Here is a 19657-nt window from a genome sequence, read left to right on the forward strand (position 1 = left end):
GTGTTAGCCACCCCTCCCAGTTTGGTGTCATCTGCAAATTTGATCAGGATGCCCTTGAGTCGATCATCCAAGTCGTTGATAAAGATGTTGAATAAGACCGGGCCCAAGACAGAACCCTGTGGCACCCCACTAGTCACTCTTCTCCAGGATGAAGAGGAACCATTGATGAGCACCCTTTGGGTTCGGTCAGTCAGCCAGTTACAAATCCACTGAGTTAGATAAACAAACATATCTAATGTAATAACCAAATGTCAAGACTGAGAAAATATTGTGCTGGGGGGTGGGAAGCCTCTGGCCTTCCGGGGCTGATGGACCCCCATCAACCCTCAGCAGCATGGCCAGCAGTCAAGAATGGTGGAGTCCAGAAACATCTGTCTATAGGGTTTCACACTCCACCTGTTCCTGAGATATGTTTTCACTTTTGAGAGGATCACAGGGATTTTTGTTGCAAACCTTGAGAAAATAAAGAAACAACAATGAAGGCAGCCCCTCTAATTAAGAAAACCACCTTTCCTCAGGGGCAACTTCCACAAGGAAAAGAGATGTTAAAGATTCCCTCCCCATGTGCAAAAGCATCACCAGGAACACTCTTGCATTCTTGGCGCAAAGTTAACCCAGCCCAGGACTTGAAGGATATATCCAACCAACAGCCATGAAAAAGGCTGAATAAGCCCCTCTCCACCCACAGGCCTCTTCAGAAGGAGGGCACCAACCTTCCAACTGCTATGGGCTGGGTCATTCCTGGTAATGAATTTGCCCACATCCACATCACTATGCAAGAAGGCAAAAAAACTTTTTTTCCCCTGGATGAAAAGCCCATGGGTAATTATCTGGTTTTTCTCCTCAGCAGAACGTGCTGTGCAGTGTTCTTTCCAAACAATTCCTCAAAGCTTCCTTTGCTGAAGAAGCAGCCACAAGCCAGATGGAGAGTGGAATATTTGGGTTTGCTGGGATTGGGTGCTGCACAGCTAGACAAAAAAACATTATCTTGATGGCACTATTAATACACATTGAATGAATCATCACAAGCCTTCTGCTCCATCTCCAGCAAAACTGCAGTCCAAATGCAGGATGGCCAGAGGAACTTACGGAGCTGCCTTATGCTGAGTCAGGCTGTTGTGTTCCATCTGGCTAAACAAGGTCTACACTAACTGGCAGCAGCTCTCCAGGGTTTCAAGCAGGGGCTCTCTTTACCAGCCCTAGCTAGAGATTCCACTGGGGATAGATAGAACCTGGGACCTTCTGCATTCTGTCACTAAGCCATATTCCTTCCCCAGCCCTCCAGGTCCAAAACCCAGTGCAGTTATGAAAACAAAACAAAACAAAACAAAACCCAGTGTTTCTAGTCCTGATCACTGCAAAGGTTTCATGAAAGTGTGTGGATAGCACACACTGAAATCTCTCACCCCAGAACAGTTGCTGAATATTATTTGCAGTGACTAAGAAAGGGTGTATGGGGTGTTACAGGACTTCTTCTGATGTAGTTTGCTCATGACAGTGGTCATACCCTGGGAACAGATTTAACTGTCTGGCTAAACTAGATAAGGGTAGTCGATGAATCTCAAACCCTGGGTGAGTTAGAGACTTCCTCTACATGCAAAGACAGGTTTTGACGGATAGAACAGACAAGATCAAGAGTGGGTCCAATGGTCAAGAAGGCTGTTTCTGAAGATGGAAATGAGAAGCAGATGGAGCCCATCTAGGAGAAGAAAAACTCTGATCCCAACTCTCCACTGCCTTGTGGGATATCTTCAGGAAAAGAAAATACTAAGGAGTAGGCCCTACACAAATCCAATGTGGAGTCCCTAGGACGGTTGGATGGTGCATTGTGCACCTCGTTCCGGGAACTCCTGCAGCCAAGTTGATGCCAAACATCTTGCTCTGCTTTCCTTTGGACCACATCAGCAAGACCAAGAAGGATGGGAGGTCTTGTCCTCTGGGCAGCTCAGGATCTCTATACACATTGCCCAGGCTTGCTCCTTGGGGAGGTCAATTTGGTGCTACTAATGCAATGGTTTGGCTTCACTATGGAGACATACTCCATTGTCTCTCGAGACAGATGGTTGCCAACAACAACAACAACAACGAAAGGGACTTTGACATCTTGAGAAGAGAAGAGCCCACCCTTGGGGCTAGCAAAACTAGAGTGGAATAAACAAGACACCCAGGGCCAGTCTCAAAATTTTTGATACCTGAGATAACCAGTGTGCTCCCTCCAAATTTTGTATGCAGACATCTGTCAGGCCAGGAGTTGAATCTTACTGTAATGCTGGCAACAGATCAGGATCCTCCAGGATGTTTTGGTGTAGCCCAAGAACTTAGGAAGCTGTGGGTGTCAAGACGCAGCGCTCTCCTTCAGCACCTCATTGCTGCTTTTTGCTCCCTAATGTTCCTGTCTGAGGCAGCAGCTCCAGTCTGGGTAATAGAGAGACATCCCTGCAGCCTCCAATAAACACATACACACTTCCTTAAATCACATGGTGTCTGCAAAGCCCACAGAACAAAGCTATGTTAGGGGGAGCAGTTTTGACTTTTTTAATATTTTAAAAGCTTGTTTTCACTCAGCCTCATGATTTCCCACCCCACTTTTAAGAAGCAAATTGTTGTATAGTATTGCAGATGCATTTCTCTTTGTAAAGCAGAAGCATTTCTCTTTGTAAAGCAAAACTGTGGCCAGATGTGCTCTTCGTCCAAGTTCATGTGCAGATTGGCATGCTGGAGTGACTGCAAAGTTGCACACTCTTGAACCACACACACACACTCCAAAGTGGAGAGATGTAACAGAAGTCTCTTTGATGAAAGGTCATGCTAGATCAAGGAATGAAATGGGCAGAAAGGACCTTACCACATTGCAGAGGCAGAAAACAGTGTTGGACCAGTGAGAACAAAGCATCTGACTCTTTGATCAGGCCAAAGACCCATCTATCACCCTGTTCTCACAGTCACCAACCAGATGCCTTGGAGAAACATGGAAGCAGGACATGATCATGAGAGTTCTCCCCCCTGTGATTCCCAGAATACTGCCTCCAAACCTGATCTTCATCCAGTGGCCTGAAACCCACAAGGACTTTGTGTCCTGACATAAGGTGCATCATTGTGGGGTCTCCACAATTCTGTGGTTCTTTTTGAAGAGGAGAAAAGCCGAGAGAGGGAGAGAAAAGGAAGGAGTGTGGGTGAGGGGAGGGAGAATCAAATGCAAGTGAGCGTAGTTCTTTAACAGTTGCATAGAATATATTTTAATAGCTAAGGCTGCAACCTTTAATGGACTATCTCAATTAGTCAAGCACTTACAAAAAGAGGAACAAACTACTTGTAACAGAGGCACTTGGGGGGGGGGGGATTACAAGCCAGTACAGTGTTTAGAGAGGCACTCAGAGATTGAATGCCTCTTTTAAAAGGGACCCTGATGCAGTCGTCCACAATTCATAAAGGCATGTTTTCCTGTTTTAATTATATGCAAATTTCTGCGCATCTAAGCAGCTCCATTTAATTCAAACTCATTTTACTCAATTGGCTTAAAAACCCTAATAATCACATGACAGCCCTATTTATAAAAACTTAGACGAGCCTGGCCTGGTCAGCTCAGAGGCCCATCTAGTCCAGCCTCCTGCATTCATGGGCGCCAACCTCACAAGCAGGACCAGAGTGCAACCTCTCTCTCCTGCGCTTGATTCCCAGCAGCCGGTGTCAAGAGGAAAGCGAGCAGCCTTGTCCTTTATGAGCTTATCTAAACTGTCCAATTTGAGAGCCAACACTACATCTTGTAGCAGTGAGTTCCATAGTGTTAACTATGTGCTGTGTGGGGAAGTGCTTCTTTTTATTTGTCCAGAATCCCCCTAACAATCTAAAGCTTTGGCTATTACCCCAGGCTCTGCTATGATGTGAAGGAGAAAGGTTTTTAGCTCCTTTTACCCATGCCATGCAGAATCTTATATCCCTTTATCCTGCCCCCACTTACCTGCCTTGTTGAATAATTTTCTTCTCTAAACTAAAAAGCCCCAATCATTGCAACTATTCCTCATGGGGAATTGCTTCAGCCCTTGATCATTTTGCTTTTGCATACCTCTTTGGTAATTGCAGTGGGTTATTTTTAGTTCTGACCATCTGCAGTGCAAATCTTCTGCTTCCTATAGTGTTGGAAATGCAACTCTACACTCTAGTCCACAATCCTGGGTTATTTTGGGCTAACCATACCCACCTTTCCTAAGCCTTATATGATGTCTGACCTGGGAACCCCCCCCCCCTTTTTCAGCCCAACAGCTTCAATTTGAACTGGGCTTCAAAGGAAGAATTATGGCACACAAGAAGGGGGTGGGCTGCAACAATTTATTCACCACTTGCCCCAAAGAGAGAAGGAAAACTGATGTTGGGAAACCTAGGATGGCCTCCACATGCCCCCCCTCCCTGGCCCTCCTACTGCAATTTGAAATTAAATTTCAAAAATTGGAAGATTCCTGGACTACTTTGACCAGCTCATGTTCACTCCAAATGCCCCACTGTTTTTTAACTTGTTGCATAAGGCAGAACTTCAAAAGCAAGGCGTCTGGGCATATGTTGCAGCCAGCCACCTGACAAACATGTGTGGGGATGTAGTCACGAGCAGCAACCACCTCCATCCCCCATAGGACCTCCTAAGGAGTGGGTGCAATGCAGACAGGCCCCCTTCCAAGTGAAGCAAAGCCCCACCAGATGAACTCCCAGACAGTCCGGCTTCAGTGCTGGGAGCGACGGTTTCAGACGTGCATAAAATTACCTCCTGGCCACCATCTTCATGATTCTCTTCAGATCCTTTGAAGAAAGCAGCCTCCCAGAGCCTGAGGTTTCAGACTCTCTCCCTCTTCCATGTCCCCTTTGATGCCAAGGAACCTTTGTGCATTGCAGAGAGGTCAGAGGCATTTCCCCTGGTGTGCACTAGCTTCACACTTATGGGGATACGGGGAAGTCTGCAGGGCCTCTCACAAAATCATCTTCCCCACACAAAAAATTTGCTTGAGATCTGCTCAGCTGGAATCTGCTCTCAGGTCTCTGGATGACTTTATATTTATATGTGCTGTTGGTGTAATCTGGCACCAGCAGAGCAAAACCACTAACAGGATCATACAGACACAAGACCTCCTCTGTTTCTTGACACTTTTGCAAACATTGCAATCTGGGTGGCTTTGAGGATTCCATGAGAACTAGACACTCATTCAATCACATAACAAAAACAAGATTGAAATTCATAATTTTAAAATATTTAGCCACCATTATGGTGCAGTGATCCTGACTGAACTCCTACAACCACTGTGTTTCTGTATTCACAGTTAAATAGAAATTTCACATTTACGGCACAGCATGCACAGAGAAGCAGGAAATGCAAATTTCATCATTCTACGCTTACTTCGGCTTCTGTAGCCTCTTAGATGACACCATGTCATTTTATTTTATTATATAAAATGGAGGACACTCCCCCCCCCCCCCCCGGTCCTTTTATTGGTTAGGGGGAAAAGTCCATTCAAATATCACAAGTTCCAGGAATTGCTTTGGTGCTTTACAATGGTGGAGCCCCATATGCATCAAAACAACTTAATGAATAATACTTAGTAGGCCATTAGTTATATATAAAGGTAAAGGTAAATGGACCCCCGACCATTAGGTCCAGTTGCACATGACTCTGGGGTTGCAGCGCTAATCTTGCTTTATTGGCCGAGGCAGCCGGTGTACAGCTTCCGGGTCATGTGGCCAGCATGACTAAGCCGCTTCTGGCGAACCAGAGAAGCGCACGGAAACGCCGTTTGCCTTCCCGCTGGAGCGGTACCTTTTTATCTACTTGCACTTTGACGTGCTTTCGAACTGCTAGGTTGGCAGGAGCTGGGACGGAGCAACAGGACTCACCCTGTTGCGGGGATTCGAACTGCCGACCTTCTGATCGGCAAGCCCTAAGCTCTGTGGTTTAACCCACAGTGCCACCCATGTCCCTTATATATATATATATAAGGGATATATATATATATATATATATATATATATATATATGGAGTAATGGAAATTCTGAGGGCAGGGGGCTTTGTTGTTGGGTACACCAAATGGGCTATCCCCCCCCCCTTTTAAGAGGATAATTTACAAGCCTTTAAAAACAACCCAGGAATACCCTGTGGCCCAGCTTCTCACAATTGCGCACACATTTTGACATATGTAAACTTCACAGGAGCTTGATGAGTTCAGGAGAATATCAGAAGTTTTTTTGGGTGACGTTAACCCAGTGCCAAACCATCCACACACAACGTTGTGGGCGTCAAGCGAGGAAGACGCTGGTGTGAACAGGCTCTTTGCATAGACCCCATGTTGAGGATCCAGAAAGTCCTATTATTCTGTATGTAGACCAAGCTCCCCCATAGCTCGTTTTCTCTTCTGAGCTCTACTCAGTTTTATTTCTCACAACTCCCCTGCCCGCCCCCAGCTGGCAGAGGCTCCAAGAAACTCCATGTTTCACTGCAGCCCATTTAAATCTCGCTGGAAAGCTCATTAGCCACCAGCCAGCAAAATAAAACGAAGGAGGTATCCACCTAGATCTTATTGGGACATACTCACAAGAAACCCCGAGAACATAAGGTTGATTTGTGTTATTTCATGACTGAAATGCATATAACAATCCCCCTTTAATATTATTATTATTATTATTATTATTATTATTATTATTATTATTATTATTTTCTTTGAAAAGAGGAAAACAAGGGGTTGGGAAGTAATACATCCAAATCCAGTTCATTAGGAGCCATGGAAACCCTTGGCAGAAAAGGCTCATCTGAAATCCTTTTGTGCAGCCCAAGAACTGAAAAGGGAAACAGCTGGGCTTAGTTTGAGGCTCAGAATTAAAAGCAGTCTTAAGAGATCTGTAGGGGATCACTCCTTTGGCTGGTTGCTGGTATTTTCTTCTTCAGTGTAACAGCACTAAAAACAAAATAAAAAACTTTGGGAGGGAAATTCCTCAGAAATGAGGTAGTTTCTTAGTCACCGGCACATTTCCCCCCACAACTCCTTAAAGCAACAGTTATTTACAATTCACCCCGCTCCTTCCCATGCATACATTTATAACCTTTCTCAGGTTTTCTGTGACCAGCTTTCAGCAACCAGACCCCTCCACCCCCCGCAAAAAACCCCAACCAATAGAAACACCAAACATCTAGCCAGAATTATGTCTGGCTTAGTAACATGGTGTTTTAATAAATAAATGGCTACTTCTGGAAATATTATGCCTCTCAGGAGCAATTTATTTAGTATCTCAGCCAATACAATTCTGTCTTTTATATAAAAGTTCTTCTTTTGGGGGGGTTCAGTGCGGGGGGTGGGGGATGTGAACAAAAATCCCAACCCTGGTCTACCAAGCAATTAATGTTTCAGTATAAAAATAGAAGGAACAACCCGAACACACACACACCCCGCTTACAACACAGGATAGCAATAAATCCCCTCTCATGATGTTCCTTGTTCATTCTTTCTCTTTTACCCTCAGCCAATTGTTCTCAGAGTCAGAGCGACACAACGATGGCTGAACTAGGGAGAAACTTCCAGAAAAGTTTTTAGTCTTCCTGCAGACTTCACATGTATCATTCTATTTAAAGTGATTTTATTTGTTCACCCCTTCCCCCCCCCCCAATATAAAAATATATACATTTATCCAGGAGTTTCCCGTTGCCTCAGTATTGCCCCCTCTGAGGTTAGAGGTAAGTGGGATCTTCCAAGAAAGAAGGTTGCAAATCTTGCCTCACATCAGCCTCCTTCCTTTCCCTCTCGGTAAAATCTCTCACCCTCACCTGTTGCCTAATATTCTGCTCCTGGAAACCCATTAAAAACCCACCAGCTGTTAATGTGGCCTATATACCCCTCAGTCACTGTTGACTGTGACAACCATCTTCCCTAACCGTTGGCCATGAAGGCTGGAGCTGTGATCCAAAACATCTAGAAGAGGTCTAAACACATCACATGGACCAGTCTTCCCATTTTCCATTTGGTGAGAAAAGCAGTATACATTCAAACCACTATCATATCACTTTATGGCTTCAAGTCATAGCTTCCTACAAAGAATACTGGGAGCTGCAGTTTGCTAAGGATACCGATAGTTGTTAGGAGACCCCCTGTTCCCCTCAACAGAGCTACAATTCCCAGAACTCTGTGGGAAGAGGGATCAACTGTTAAACCACTCTGGGATTTGTAGCTCTGGGAGGGGAGCAGGGGTCTCCTAACAACTTTCAGAATGCTTAGTGAACTATGGATCCAATGATTCTTTGGAAGAAGCCGTGGTTGAAGTCATAAAGTGATATGATACTGCTTTAAAAGTATAGAGCAGATGGGACCTAAATCTATTTCCCTGTGTGAAACAGCTTGCAGAGTAGCAGTCCCAGTTTGACACCAAGGAAGCATAGCAGATATTGTACCTAGGGACCACACTGTCAAAACTAGGAAGGGCTTCTGGAAGCCAAATGTTTGCTCCAGTTAAAAATTGGGTGCTGGGAGGGTGTGGAATCTCTTCTAAGCTGGGGGAGGGGCAGAACCCCATATATCAATGGTTCCCAATTAGCTGCAGACCTCCCCCCCCCCCATTTTCAAAAGCCAAGCCATGGACCTCCTACTTTTGAAAATTTTGGTATCTCTTATGGTAGTTGGGAGCCTGTGGAACACCAGCTGGGAACCACTGCCATAAATGCACCTGGGTAATTTCTTGGGGAAGGGCTGGCGGAGATGATGATTTGCTTTCCACAGCTGGGAACAAGGTGTGCAAAAGCTAACCGTTCACATTCTGTTCTAAAGATTGGAACACCCCACAAAGAAATTAGCCCCTTTCCTCTCCTAGGTAAGGCATCTGAGCGTAATGGATACATGTGGGAACTCAACATTATACAAAGAAGTGTCTGTTTGCTTGAGAGGCAGCTTCTTTCACTGCCCATGAAATATGATGATTTTTTTTTTTAAAAAAAACCTTTTGCTTCTGTACAGATAATTTCATGTGGGTTGGGTTTTTGTGTGTGTGTGTTTTGGTATCATCCTTGATACATGCCAAGATAGGACTCTGGTTCAGCCATTTGTTTTGCAGGGAACAGGCTAAAATAAAATAAAAGGAAAGGGGTTGGTGGCGAGCCAAGAGAGAAATGGGCTATTTAAAAACAACAAAAACAACAACACAAAAGCAATGCTACCTACAGGCCTGTATATACAACTTAGTTCACCACATCTATTGTGGTTTCTCAGTCAACAGGTCAGACTAACTGGTCCAAATCCTCACGTTCATCTTCCCCTTCCCAAAAATTGAGAGAGAGAGAGAGAGAGAGAAGAGAGAGATAGATCTTGGAAAAACTCATGAAACCCAGCGGCAACATGGTAAAAACTGTACACTGCTGTCCATTAACTTACAAATCACACACCCCTCCTCCCTGCCCCCCTCCAAGTCACTAGATGGTACAAAAGTGAAATCGGGTGCCTATTCGGGTGCCTGTTTCGTTTTAATAGCAGTCATTTTCCACCCTCAAAAAGTAAAAGAAAGAAAGGAGTGGCACAGTTATCTCCACTGTCTCTGCATGGCCAGGAAAAAGAGGGTGCTGAAGAGGAGAGGTGCTTCTAAGGAGGCCACCCTGGGGGAGGCACTGCCGGGGCTGGCATTCTTGTCCATTTTGTTGGTGTTCTGTTTGACTTCTGTTGCGTTGAACACAAATTCGGGAGAGCACTGCTGCATGTCACAGCCACTTCCACTGCCTTCTCCGCTACTTTCATCACCTGGAAGAATTGCACAGACAGTTTGTTTAGCTCTACAATTCTAGCATTCTATTCAGATTCACCATATTATGAGTTTGGAGGAGCCTGAACAGGGAGCAAAACCCATCTACCACCTCCTCACCAAAGAGGCAAGAGGCAAAATTTGGACAGGAGTCAGCTGCAATCAACAAGTGCAATTCAGGGTGTGTTATTTTAGATGGGGGGGATATAATTTTTGCAAATTTCTTCAGTCAGGGGGTATTTAAAAATACGTTTTTGGGTATGAGGAATTTGAATCTGCTTTAGGAAAACCAAAGAATTTTAATATTGCCTTTTGAAAATGTCAGATAATGGTAAACAACAACAACAATAATATATATATATTAATATATAACTGCAAGTACTTGGCAATCATTTTTAATGATTTCTATGCAATTCTACACACATTTTACTTACCAAGCAACACCAAATTATGTTTATTTAATCAAAATATCTTTTCAATTCCTAAGCCTTACTACAACTTTTTAACACCCTCTCTTTTTTGGAAATTGAAAGTTTTAAAGTTCAACATATGCAGTGCAGAGCAAACGTCATCCAGACTGGGCCAGCACCTCCCCACTCTTTTTGTTAAGGAAGCCCATCAACTCCAGACTCAAAAATTGCAATTCACCTTTGAGCCTGGTTTGGTGCTCCAGCAGGTGCAAAACACTGCGGCTAGACTGTTGATGGGGACAGACTCTTGCCGGCACCTAACTCCAGGGCTCAAAAGTCTACCCAGGCTGCCAAATAAGCTCAAGGGCCAGGTCTACAGTTTTTGTATTCCGTTACAAGATTCTTAACAATTTGATTCATTATATCCCTGACTGATTACTGAGGCCTTCCGGGGAGTCACTGTTAGTGGTCCCCCAGGACCTGAATGTATGGCTCATCTCTGCAAGGAGCTCTGTGGGCCCAAGTTTATGGGACTTGCTTCCAGTTGCCTCCAACGCCCATATCTGCAGAATGAAAGGCTGTTCACCAAGTGATCACTCTCATGCTCTGCATTCTACCACTAGTCAGGCTCGCATCATTTTGCCACATGGTAAATTGGTAAATCTTAAAAAGCAGAGACATCACCTTGCCAACAAAGGTCCGTATAGTAAAAGCTATGGTTTTCCCAGTAGTGATGTATGGAAGTGAGAGCTGGACCATAAAGAAGGCTGATGGCCAAAGAATTGATGCTTTTGAATTATGGTGCTGGAGGAGACTCTTCAGAGTCTCATGGACTGCAAGAAGATTTCTGAAGGAAATCAGCCCTGAGTGCTCACTGGAAGGACAGATCGTGAAGCTGAGGCTCCAAAACTTGGGCCACCTCATGAGAAGAGAAGACTCCCTGGAAAAGACCCTGATGTTGGGAAAGATGGAGGGCACAAGGAGAAGGGGACGACAGAGGACGAGATGGTTGGACATGTTCTCGAAGCTACCAGCATGAGTTTGACTAAACTGCGGGAGGCAGTGGAAGACAGAAGTGCCTGGCGTGCTCTGGTCCAGGGGGTCACAAAGAGTTGGACACGACTAAACGACAACAAAACTGGTAAATTCTTTCCACGCTTCCAACACCCAGTCAGATCTCTAGGAAAATCAGAGGAATGCAGATGAATCCTACGCACCCCTCCATTTTGCAGAAACAGACCCCCCAGGCATCCTAGAACTTCAATAAGCTCTAGATATATGGCCAGGAGCCTGGCATTCTCCAAAAGTCAATGGGCTACAGCTCCCAACAGCGTGGTCAGTTGTCTGGAATGATGGGTGCTGGAATCCAGCAACATCTGGCAAGCCTCAGGTTCTCTCTCCTTGCCTTGGGAAAACTCATCTGCACTTACTTATATCAATGAAGTCAACATCATTCCCGTTGTAGGCATTCTTCATCTTATTGGTCATCACACGGAGAGCCATGATTTGCCGGCGAATCACCATGTCTGGCTTCAAGGTGTCAACTTGCACTTCAGGATTGGTTGCCTGGTTGGCTAAGCCGTTTGCTGTCACTGCGTAGACATACCTGTGAGAAACAGCATTCACTCCATCAGAGGCCACTCAGTCAACGGTCAGCAATGGTCATGATGAGGGATGAATGGAACAGACAGTGGGAGAGGTGACGTTGTCTTCACACCCCTCTTGTCTGCTCAAGAACATAGAAAGTTGCCTTATACAAAGTTAGACCATTTGTCCACCAAGCTCAATATTGTCTACACTAACCGGTAGAGTTTCCACAGGGGGCATCTCCAGTCATACCTGGAAACTTCAGCTGCCCTACATGCATTAATAACTTTCCAATGCCAGGTTGAATGAGTCATCATTAGCAACTGTTTGTGAATGGCCACTGTTATTACTGCAACTACAGTTGCCTATATTTTTTTTGTATTTTTGACCTCACTGCTTACAATTCACCACCACCACTGTCCCACAAACTCTGTGTTTATCTACCTACCTTCTATCTATCTATCTATCTATCTATCTATCTATCTATCTATCTATCATCTATCTATCTATCTATCTATCATCTATCTATCTATCGACACACACACCTGTAACTCAGGATTGCACTTCATGCATCTGAAGAGGGTTCTAGATCAGGCCAACAGCTCATCTAGTCCAGCAAGCCAACCAAATGCCAATGAAAGCTTGTTAGCCTCTTTGGCCAGGTTCACACAAATGCTAATGCAGCATTTATTGAACCATTTTATATTAAACCATGGTTTAAACCATGTGTGAATGCTGCCCAGCCACTAAACTATGGTGTGCTTACTGCCAGCAAACCATGATCTGAAGCCATGGTTTGTTGTAGGCTTGCAAGTTCTTAGATTTTTAAACTATGGTTTGGCATTGCATTGGCATTAACCATGGTTCATTTGGCCACTCCGAATGCTCACCAAGCCACAAAGGCATGAGGCAAGTGCAGCTGGGAAATGAACTGAGTTTTGGAAACACATATCACAGCTTGTTTAATCTCCTCTGGGACAACTCGTGGTTTGTTAGCAAGCCACGGCTTAGTTTTATGTGAGAATGAGGCATTCTGTTATTTTATTTTTCCACCAGACTAACACACCTACCTAACACAGGGTTCCTGTCTGGAATCTGAATCCTGAACCAATGCATTCCAATTAAAAGAAAGGAGATTCCACCTAAACATTAGGAAGAACATTCTGAGGGTATGAGCTGCTTGACAATGGAACAGACTACCTTGAAAGGTTTGAGGTTTCATTTGAGGTTTTTAAAGAGAGATTGGATGGCCACCTGCCAGGGATTATGCAGCTATGATCCCTGCATTGTCAGGTGGCTGGACTAGATGGCCCTTCTGGTCCCTTCCAACCCTACAATTCCATGATTCTATGAAAGGAGGAATGGGGCTTCTTCCAAACCTGCTTTTGTCACTTCCGTTCCAGCACTCTTCTTCATTGATGCTGTCAGCAGCCATCTTCTCATTGCTACAGATATTGCTGGGAAGGGAGGACCAGAATTTCTTGGCCTGCTTGAGCCTTTCCTTCACATCTGTCACCTGTTGGTCAAAGAGTATCATCAAAGTTACTCTTCTTTTGCTCAGCAAAACAACCCCGGGAAAAAGAAGCTGGCTTATGCCACTGATCCATCTAGTTCAGCATTGTCTGCACTGACAGGCAGTGGCTCTCCAGGGTTCCAGGCTGGAGTCGTTGTCCCCTCAGCCCTACCTGGGGAGTCTGGGACCTTCTGCATGCAGAGAAGATGCTCTGCCATTGAGAAGAAGAAGAAGATTTGGATTTGATGTCCTGCTTTATCACTACCCGTAGGAGTCTCAAAGCGGCTAACATTCTCCTTTCCCTTCCTCCCCCACAACAAACACTCTGTGAGATGAGTGGGGCTGAGAGACTTCAGAGAAGTGTGACTGGCCCAAGGTCACCCAGCAGCTGCATGTGGAGGAGCGGGGAAGCGAACCCGGTTCCCCAGATTAAGAGTCCACCACTCTTAACCACTACACCACACTGAGCTATTCCCCTTCCCTCTCTCACAGCGCTGGAACTTGGGGTCTCTTAACGAAGTTGGCAGGCAAACAGCTTTTGTGCTGCCAAAAGGGCACCCAGCTTGGATGGCTTTAAAAAGAGGATTAGAGAAATCTGTGAAGGATAAGGCTACCCACGGTTACCAGCCATGAAGCTATGTTCTGCCTCCACAGCTGGAAGCAGTGTCCTCTGAATACCAATAGCTGGGAACTGAAAGGAGGAGAGTTGCTGTTTTGCTCAGCTTTCCAAAGTCATCTGAGTGGCCACTGTGAGAAAAGCGGATCAGACGCAAGGTCCATCTAGAGCAGGACCAAGCCTCCTAGCGGTCAACCAGATGCTCCTAGAAAGCCCACAAACAGGGACTGAAGAGAAAACGTTTCTTAAAAGCAGCTTTTACAGCCTCTGGTGCCTGCTGCTCCATGGGAAACTTTGAAACAGACTGAAGAGCTCCTTCATTTTTCCAGAGCATTGCATTTTGATCCAATCAATGTCAGCGACGCTTTGTTCAGTGCTGCTGCTGAAGCCATTGACAGGCCAGCCGAAAAGGCTTGTTAGGCCAGATCACGGCTCAGGACTGCAGCCTTCTTCATGTGCCTCCTCCATGAGAGGCCCAGTGAGCAGCAACACAAGAACAGGCCTTTTCTGTGGTGGCTCCCCGTTTGTGGCATGCTCTCCCCAGGGAGGCTTGCCTGGTGCCTTCATTACATATATTTTGGCATCAGGCAAAAACATTCCTCTTCTACCAGGCAAAGTGTGTGGGGGGTGTTGTTTTGTTCGTTACTAAGTCTAGTACCACTGAGGTTTTATACTGTAAACCGCCCTGTGACCCACTGATGACGGGTGGTGTAGAAATGTAATAAATAATAACAATAATGAGCCTTCAGGCCTGTGGGCTCCAGCTCGGCAGCGCTGCTCTATGCAGGGGAGAGAAGACCCCCATTCCTAGTCATGTTGAACCACACACCACAGATCTCTGTATACCCACCAGTCTATCTAAGCTGGTGCCAGCTGCTGTGGTCGGCCTCTCCTCTGGGTTGTAGGGTCTGAAACGGGCACTGAAGCTGCTTTCTGAAATGGAGCGAGACGTCCGGCTCTGCGCAAGTGTCTTGGGCTGCCCACACCCTTGGAAAACCTAAACCGACGGGAGACACATAACAGTATCAGAAGTTTGATTTTGTGCATCTTTGTTCTTACCTCCTGCCCACTTCTTGCAGCCATTGTGCCAGTAGTTTGAAGTTAACATGCTAGACTGCAATACAGATGTTTTCTGATTTAGCACAGCAACTGCTAGCTGACCAGCTCAGCATCCTGACTCTTTATAGGGATGGTTTAACCTTGAAAAGTAGACAACTTTATCCCTTGAGCTTTCAGTTTCTGCTCCTGCCTTAAAAAACAAACATTCATTCCCCCATTAAAAAAAAAAATCCAGTAATTTGACAACTCAAATTATGCAATCCAACCAAACTAATGTACTTACATTTTTTTAAAAAAAATGTCAAGAGATGGAAAAATAAATAATTAAAAAGTAATTCATAATTATAGTGAGGTCATGGTGCCTCGTGGCTTGGAAACCTTGGTTTCATTAAGATGAGTTTCTCTCTCTTTCTCTCTCTCTCCAAATGCAAAATGCCCTCACCATACCTTTTGGGAGACCTGCATGCTGTTCTCCTGCATGTTCATTATGGCATCAGAGATCTTCACATCAATCGGGTCCATGACGGATTCAATGTTGAAAGGGCCCTCCAGCCTCTCCGCCACCATGAGCATGGAATCTGAGGCAGAATACAGGAACAGTGGGGTGGAGGGTTGTGGCAGATGCAATGAGCCAATCCTCCCCACCCGAGTACCCTCCAGATGTTTTGGACAGCATTGCAATCCCAGCCAACATGACCATGTTGGCCACTGATGTCACAAAACTACCGAAAGGCCTGCTTACTCTGCTGGTCTTGCTGAGCTTTTTCACATTACGGGTTTGCTAGCGAGGGGGCAGGGAAAGGCAATTTGTGAGCCACTGGATACCCAGTTACAATCTATTATACTGCCCCCCCCACCACACCAGCTTCCCAATAGCACCTCTCCTGCTCATGCTGATGAAACAAGGAGAGTAAACAACGTCAAAATCTGGAACATTCTCTAGGTAGGCATCCCATCGTTTCAGAAACCAAGGAAGGCAGCTAAACGTCTGCTTTTTGCCCAGCTTTCCACTTCCTCACACCAGTTCCCATATGGACTTCCTGCTTGCCTCCCCCTCCCCATTTGCCTTCTAAGCCCCAGGGGGAGGGAGAGATTCCAGGCTCTTCAAACTGCACCCTCCCCTGAAATTTTGCAATCAGAGCAGATTGTCTAAAATAAATAATACCATCTGCCTTGTTTATTCATGCTGCGTTTCAAGTTTTCCTGTTTCATTTCTTTTTATATATATAAAAAAATCAGAACACCCATGCACACACCCTCTCCGCTGAAGGGCTTCCATCCCTTGTATATATTTACATTGTTAGCTTATTGGTGGCAGGAATCAGCCGAGGAACATTAAGGAAACTGAGTGTTTTATGGCTCGGAATACTGGTTGCTGAGGAGCAAAATTCAGGGATAGTGCTCAAGTTCTGCTTCCAGGCTTCCGAAAGTGGCACCTGGCCAGCCTCAGGGTGTTGGACTAAATGGACCCGATCCAGCAGCCAGGCTGTTCTTGTGATCCCAAGTAGAGGTGTAGTGGTTGAAGACCCATTTCTATCCTTGCAGCAGGGCTCCTGTTTCCAGCACCCTGCAGCCGCCCAATCAGCATGGAAGGAAAGCTTTCTAGCCACGGAGTCTTCTCACCCCTTGTGCTGTTTGGAGCCCATCAGACACTGAGGATTGACTCCCAGGATCACTCTGGAGAAGGGGCACGGGAAGAACTCTAAAGAAGAGCTGTTTTGTATGCTCCAAGAAGCATTTGAGAACACTGGGGACACAAGGTGCTTCTGTTTCAAGAAAGTGCTGCGCAAGCCCTTTTAAGCACATTAGAACTTCTTAAGTCACTCCAAAATAAGATATTGGAGCACTCCAAATCATTTACCTGTGTACATGCAATGAACACAAGTAGATCTAGCAGAAAGGCCATGCAGGCAGTGATAATTGCAATGCATCTCTAGTTAGTATTGCTGCATAGTTGTAAGGCATTTGTATAATCTTAGGAAAGTGCTTGTGGACAAGCCTGTGACTATCATGAAGGGACCTTGCACATCTGAATTTGCCGTGCCACAACTGCTCCTAAAGCTGAAAGAAGACTCTTTGTAGCCGCAGGCCAAATGAAGTGGCCCCTATGCCAAACCCCATCTTGGTGATTTCAGAAAGGCTTGTGAAAAACGGATATGTGCAAGGGAAGAGGCAGCCACTCCCTTCCAAGGCACAGACCTTCTGCATTACCCATGAGTGCCTGCTAAGCACCAATGCAAACCATGCTCATCCTCACTCCATGTTTGCATGGCGAGGCCCTGTGACAACCCGATAAAGAAAACAATGCCCGACCTGAAGAATTTGGAGCAAATGATTCAGCAGAGGAAACACAGCCCAGAATAACTAAGGAGATAGTACAAGAATACTTGGCTAGTCTAGATGTATTCAAGTCTCCAGGGCCAGATGAACTGCATCCAAGAGTATTAAAAGAACTGGCAGATGTGATCTCAGAACCACTGGCAGTCATCTTTGAGAATTCCTGGAGAACAGGCGAAGTCCCGGCAGACTGGAGGAGGGCAAATGTTGTCCCTATTTTCAAAAAGGGGAAAAGAGAGGACCCAAATAATTACCGCCCAGTCAGTCTGACATCAATACCAGGGAAGATTCTGGAGCAGATCATTAAGCAAACAGTCTGTGAGCACCTAGAAAGGAATGCTGTGATCACCAATATTCAGCATGGATTTCTGAAAAATAAGTCATGTCAGACTAACCTGATCTCGTTTTTTGACAGAATTACAAGCCTGGTAGATGAAGGGAACGCAGTGGATGTAGCCTACCTTGATTTCAGCAAGGCATTTGACAAGGTGCCCCATGATATTCTTGTAAAGAAGCTGGTAAAATGCGGTCTTGACTATGCTACCACTCAGTGGATTTGTAACTGGCTGACTGACCGAACCCAAAGGGTGCTCATCAATGGTTCCTCTTCATCCTGGAGAAGAGTGACTAGTGGGGTGCCACAGGGTTCTGTCTTGGGCCCGGTCTAATTCAACATCTTTATCAATGACTTGGATGATGGACTCAAGGGCATCCTGATCAAATTTGCAGATGACACCAAACTGGGAGGGGTGGCTAACACCCCAGAGGACAGGATCACACTTCAAAACGACCTTGACAGATTAGAGAACTGGGCCAAAACAAACAAGATGAATTTTAACAGGGAGAAATGTAAAGTAATGCACTTGGGCAAAAAAAATGAGAGGCACAAATACAAGATGGGTGACACCTGGCTTGAGAGCAGTACATGTGAAAAGGATCTAGGAGTCTTGGTTGACCACAAACTTGACATGAGCCAACAGTGTGATGCGGCAGCTAAAAAAGCCGCTGCATCAATAGGAGTATAGCATCTAGATCAAGGGAAGTAATAGTGCCACTGTATTCTGCTCTGGTCAGACCTCACCTGGAGTACTGTGTCCAGTTCTGGGCACCACAGTTCAAGAAGGACACTGACAAACTCGAACGTGTCCAGAGGAGGGCAACCAAAATGGTCAAAGGCCTGGAAACGATGCCTTATGAGGAACGGCTAAGGGAGCTGGGCATGTTTAGCCTGGAGAAGAGGAGGTTAAGGGGTGATATGATAGCCATGTTCAAATATATAAAAGGATGTCACATAGAGGAGGGAGAAAGGTTGTTTTCTGCTGCTCCAGAGAAGCGGACACGGAGCAATGGCTCCAAACTACAAGAAAGAAGATTCCACCTAAACATTAGGAAGAACTTCCTGACAGTAAGAGCTGTTTGACAGTGGAATTTGCTGCCAAGGAGTGTGGTGGAGTCTCCTTCTTTGGAGGTCTTTAAGCAGAGGCTTGACAACCATATGTCAGGAGTGCTCTGATGGTGTTTCCTGCTTGGCAGGGGGTTGGACTCGATGGCCCTTGTGGTCTCTTCCAACTCTATGATTCTATGATTCTATGATTCTAACCCTATTCCTGAAGCTGCAAATAACCAGACACCACACAGCTTATTGGATTTTTGGGATCAAATAATGCCACAACTTTATTGGTTGCAGATGTGAAAAGTTTGGCCATGGGCACTGAGGTAAGCAATGGCGCATGTCACTGAAACCCCCCCCCCCCACCACTATTGGCCAATTTGGCAGCAGGTGTTCGATCTGGCCAGCAATAGACCAGTGCATAGGGGAGATGCAGTGCCCACCTGCAAAGCTGCCCACCCAGGAAGGGCAAATGGACCGACTAAAGAACTTCAGTAAATGCAGAGCAAGGGATGGGACAGCTGAGCAAGGCATAGCCTGAGATGGAACTGCGCTGGCTCCCATAACGCTCAGCTTTCAGCCTTTCTGAGCAATGACTGCTCCCATGAATATCCCTCATTGTACTGGGGGTGAAGAGGGGGAAATGGCTTTTGATGTGACAGCAAAATGGAAGCATTCCACAGGAAAGCAGAGCATGACTTAGAGCAATGCTCAGAGCTGCCTTGGTGAGCGAACAAGGCTGCCCCTGTTACAGCCAAGAGAAAATGTCTTGGTTTACTATAGATAGATGATAGATAGATGATAGATAGATAGATAGATAGATAGATAGATAGATAGACACTGTAAAAAAGATACACACACAAAAAGTGGTATTCTTGTTGGTTTGTTTTTCAAAATAATCAATAAATTTGAAAGAGAGACTTGGGGGTGGGTGGGGGCAGAAGAAGAGAAGAAAGAATCGATCTCTGGGTTATGTGGTGTCTTTGTCCAACCTCGT

The 19657-nt window shown here is 45.5% G+C and overlaps 1 protein-coding gene across 1 annotated transcript in view; it reads right to left on the bottom strand.

The window, feature by feature from the left end:
* Positions 1 to 7218: 7218 nt before the first annotated feature.
* GPC4 (glypican 4) overlaps positions 7219 to 19657 on the bottom strand; it is a 107618-nt gene continuing 95179 nt past the window's right edge. The window contains exons 5-9 of the mRNA XM_079962808.1: positions 15381 to 15511; positions 14725 to 14871; positions 13125 to 13261; positions 11589 to 11764; positions 7219 to 9747 (exon numbers count right to left, since the gene is read on the bottom strand). Of these exons, the coding sequence (XP_079818934.1) occupies positions 9533 to 9747; positions 11589 to 11764; positions 13125 to 13261; positions 14725 to 14871; positions 15381 to 15511 (806 nt within the window). The 3' untranslated portion in view covers positions 7219 to 9532. The remainder of the gene's footprint in view (positions 9748 to 11588; positions 11765 to 13124; positions 13262 to 14724; positions 14872 to 15380; positions 15512 to 19657) is intronic.

The sequence above is a fragment of the Podarcis cretensis genome, assembly GCF_951804945.1.
Source record: "Podarcis cretensis genome assembly, chromosome: Z".
Lineage (NCBI taxonomy): Eukaryota > Metazoa > Chordata > Lepidosauria > Squamata > Lacertidae > Podarcis > Podarcis cretensis.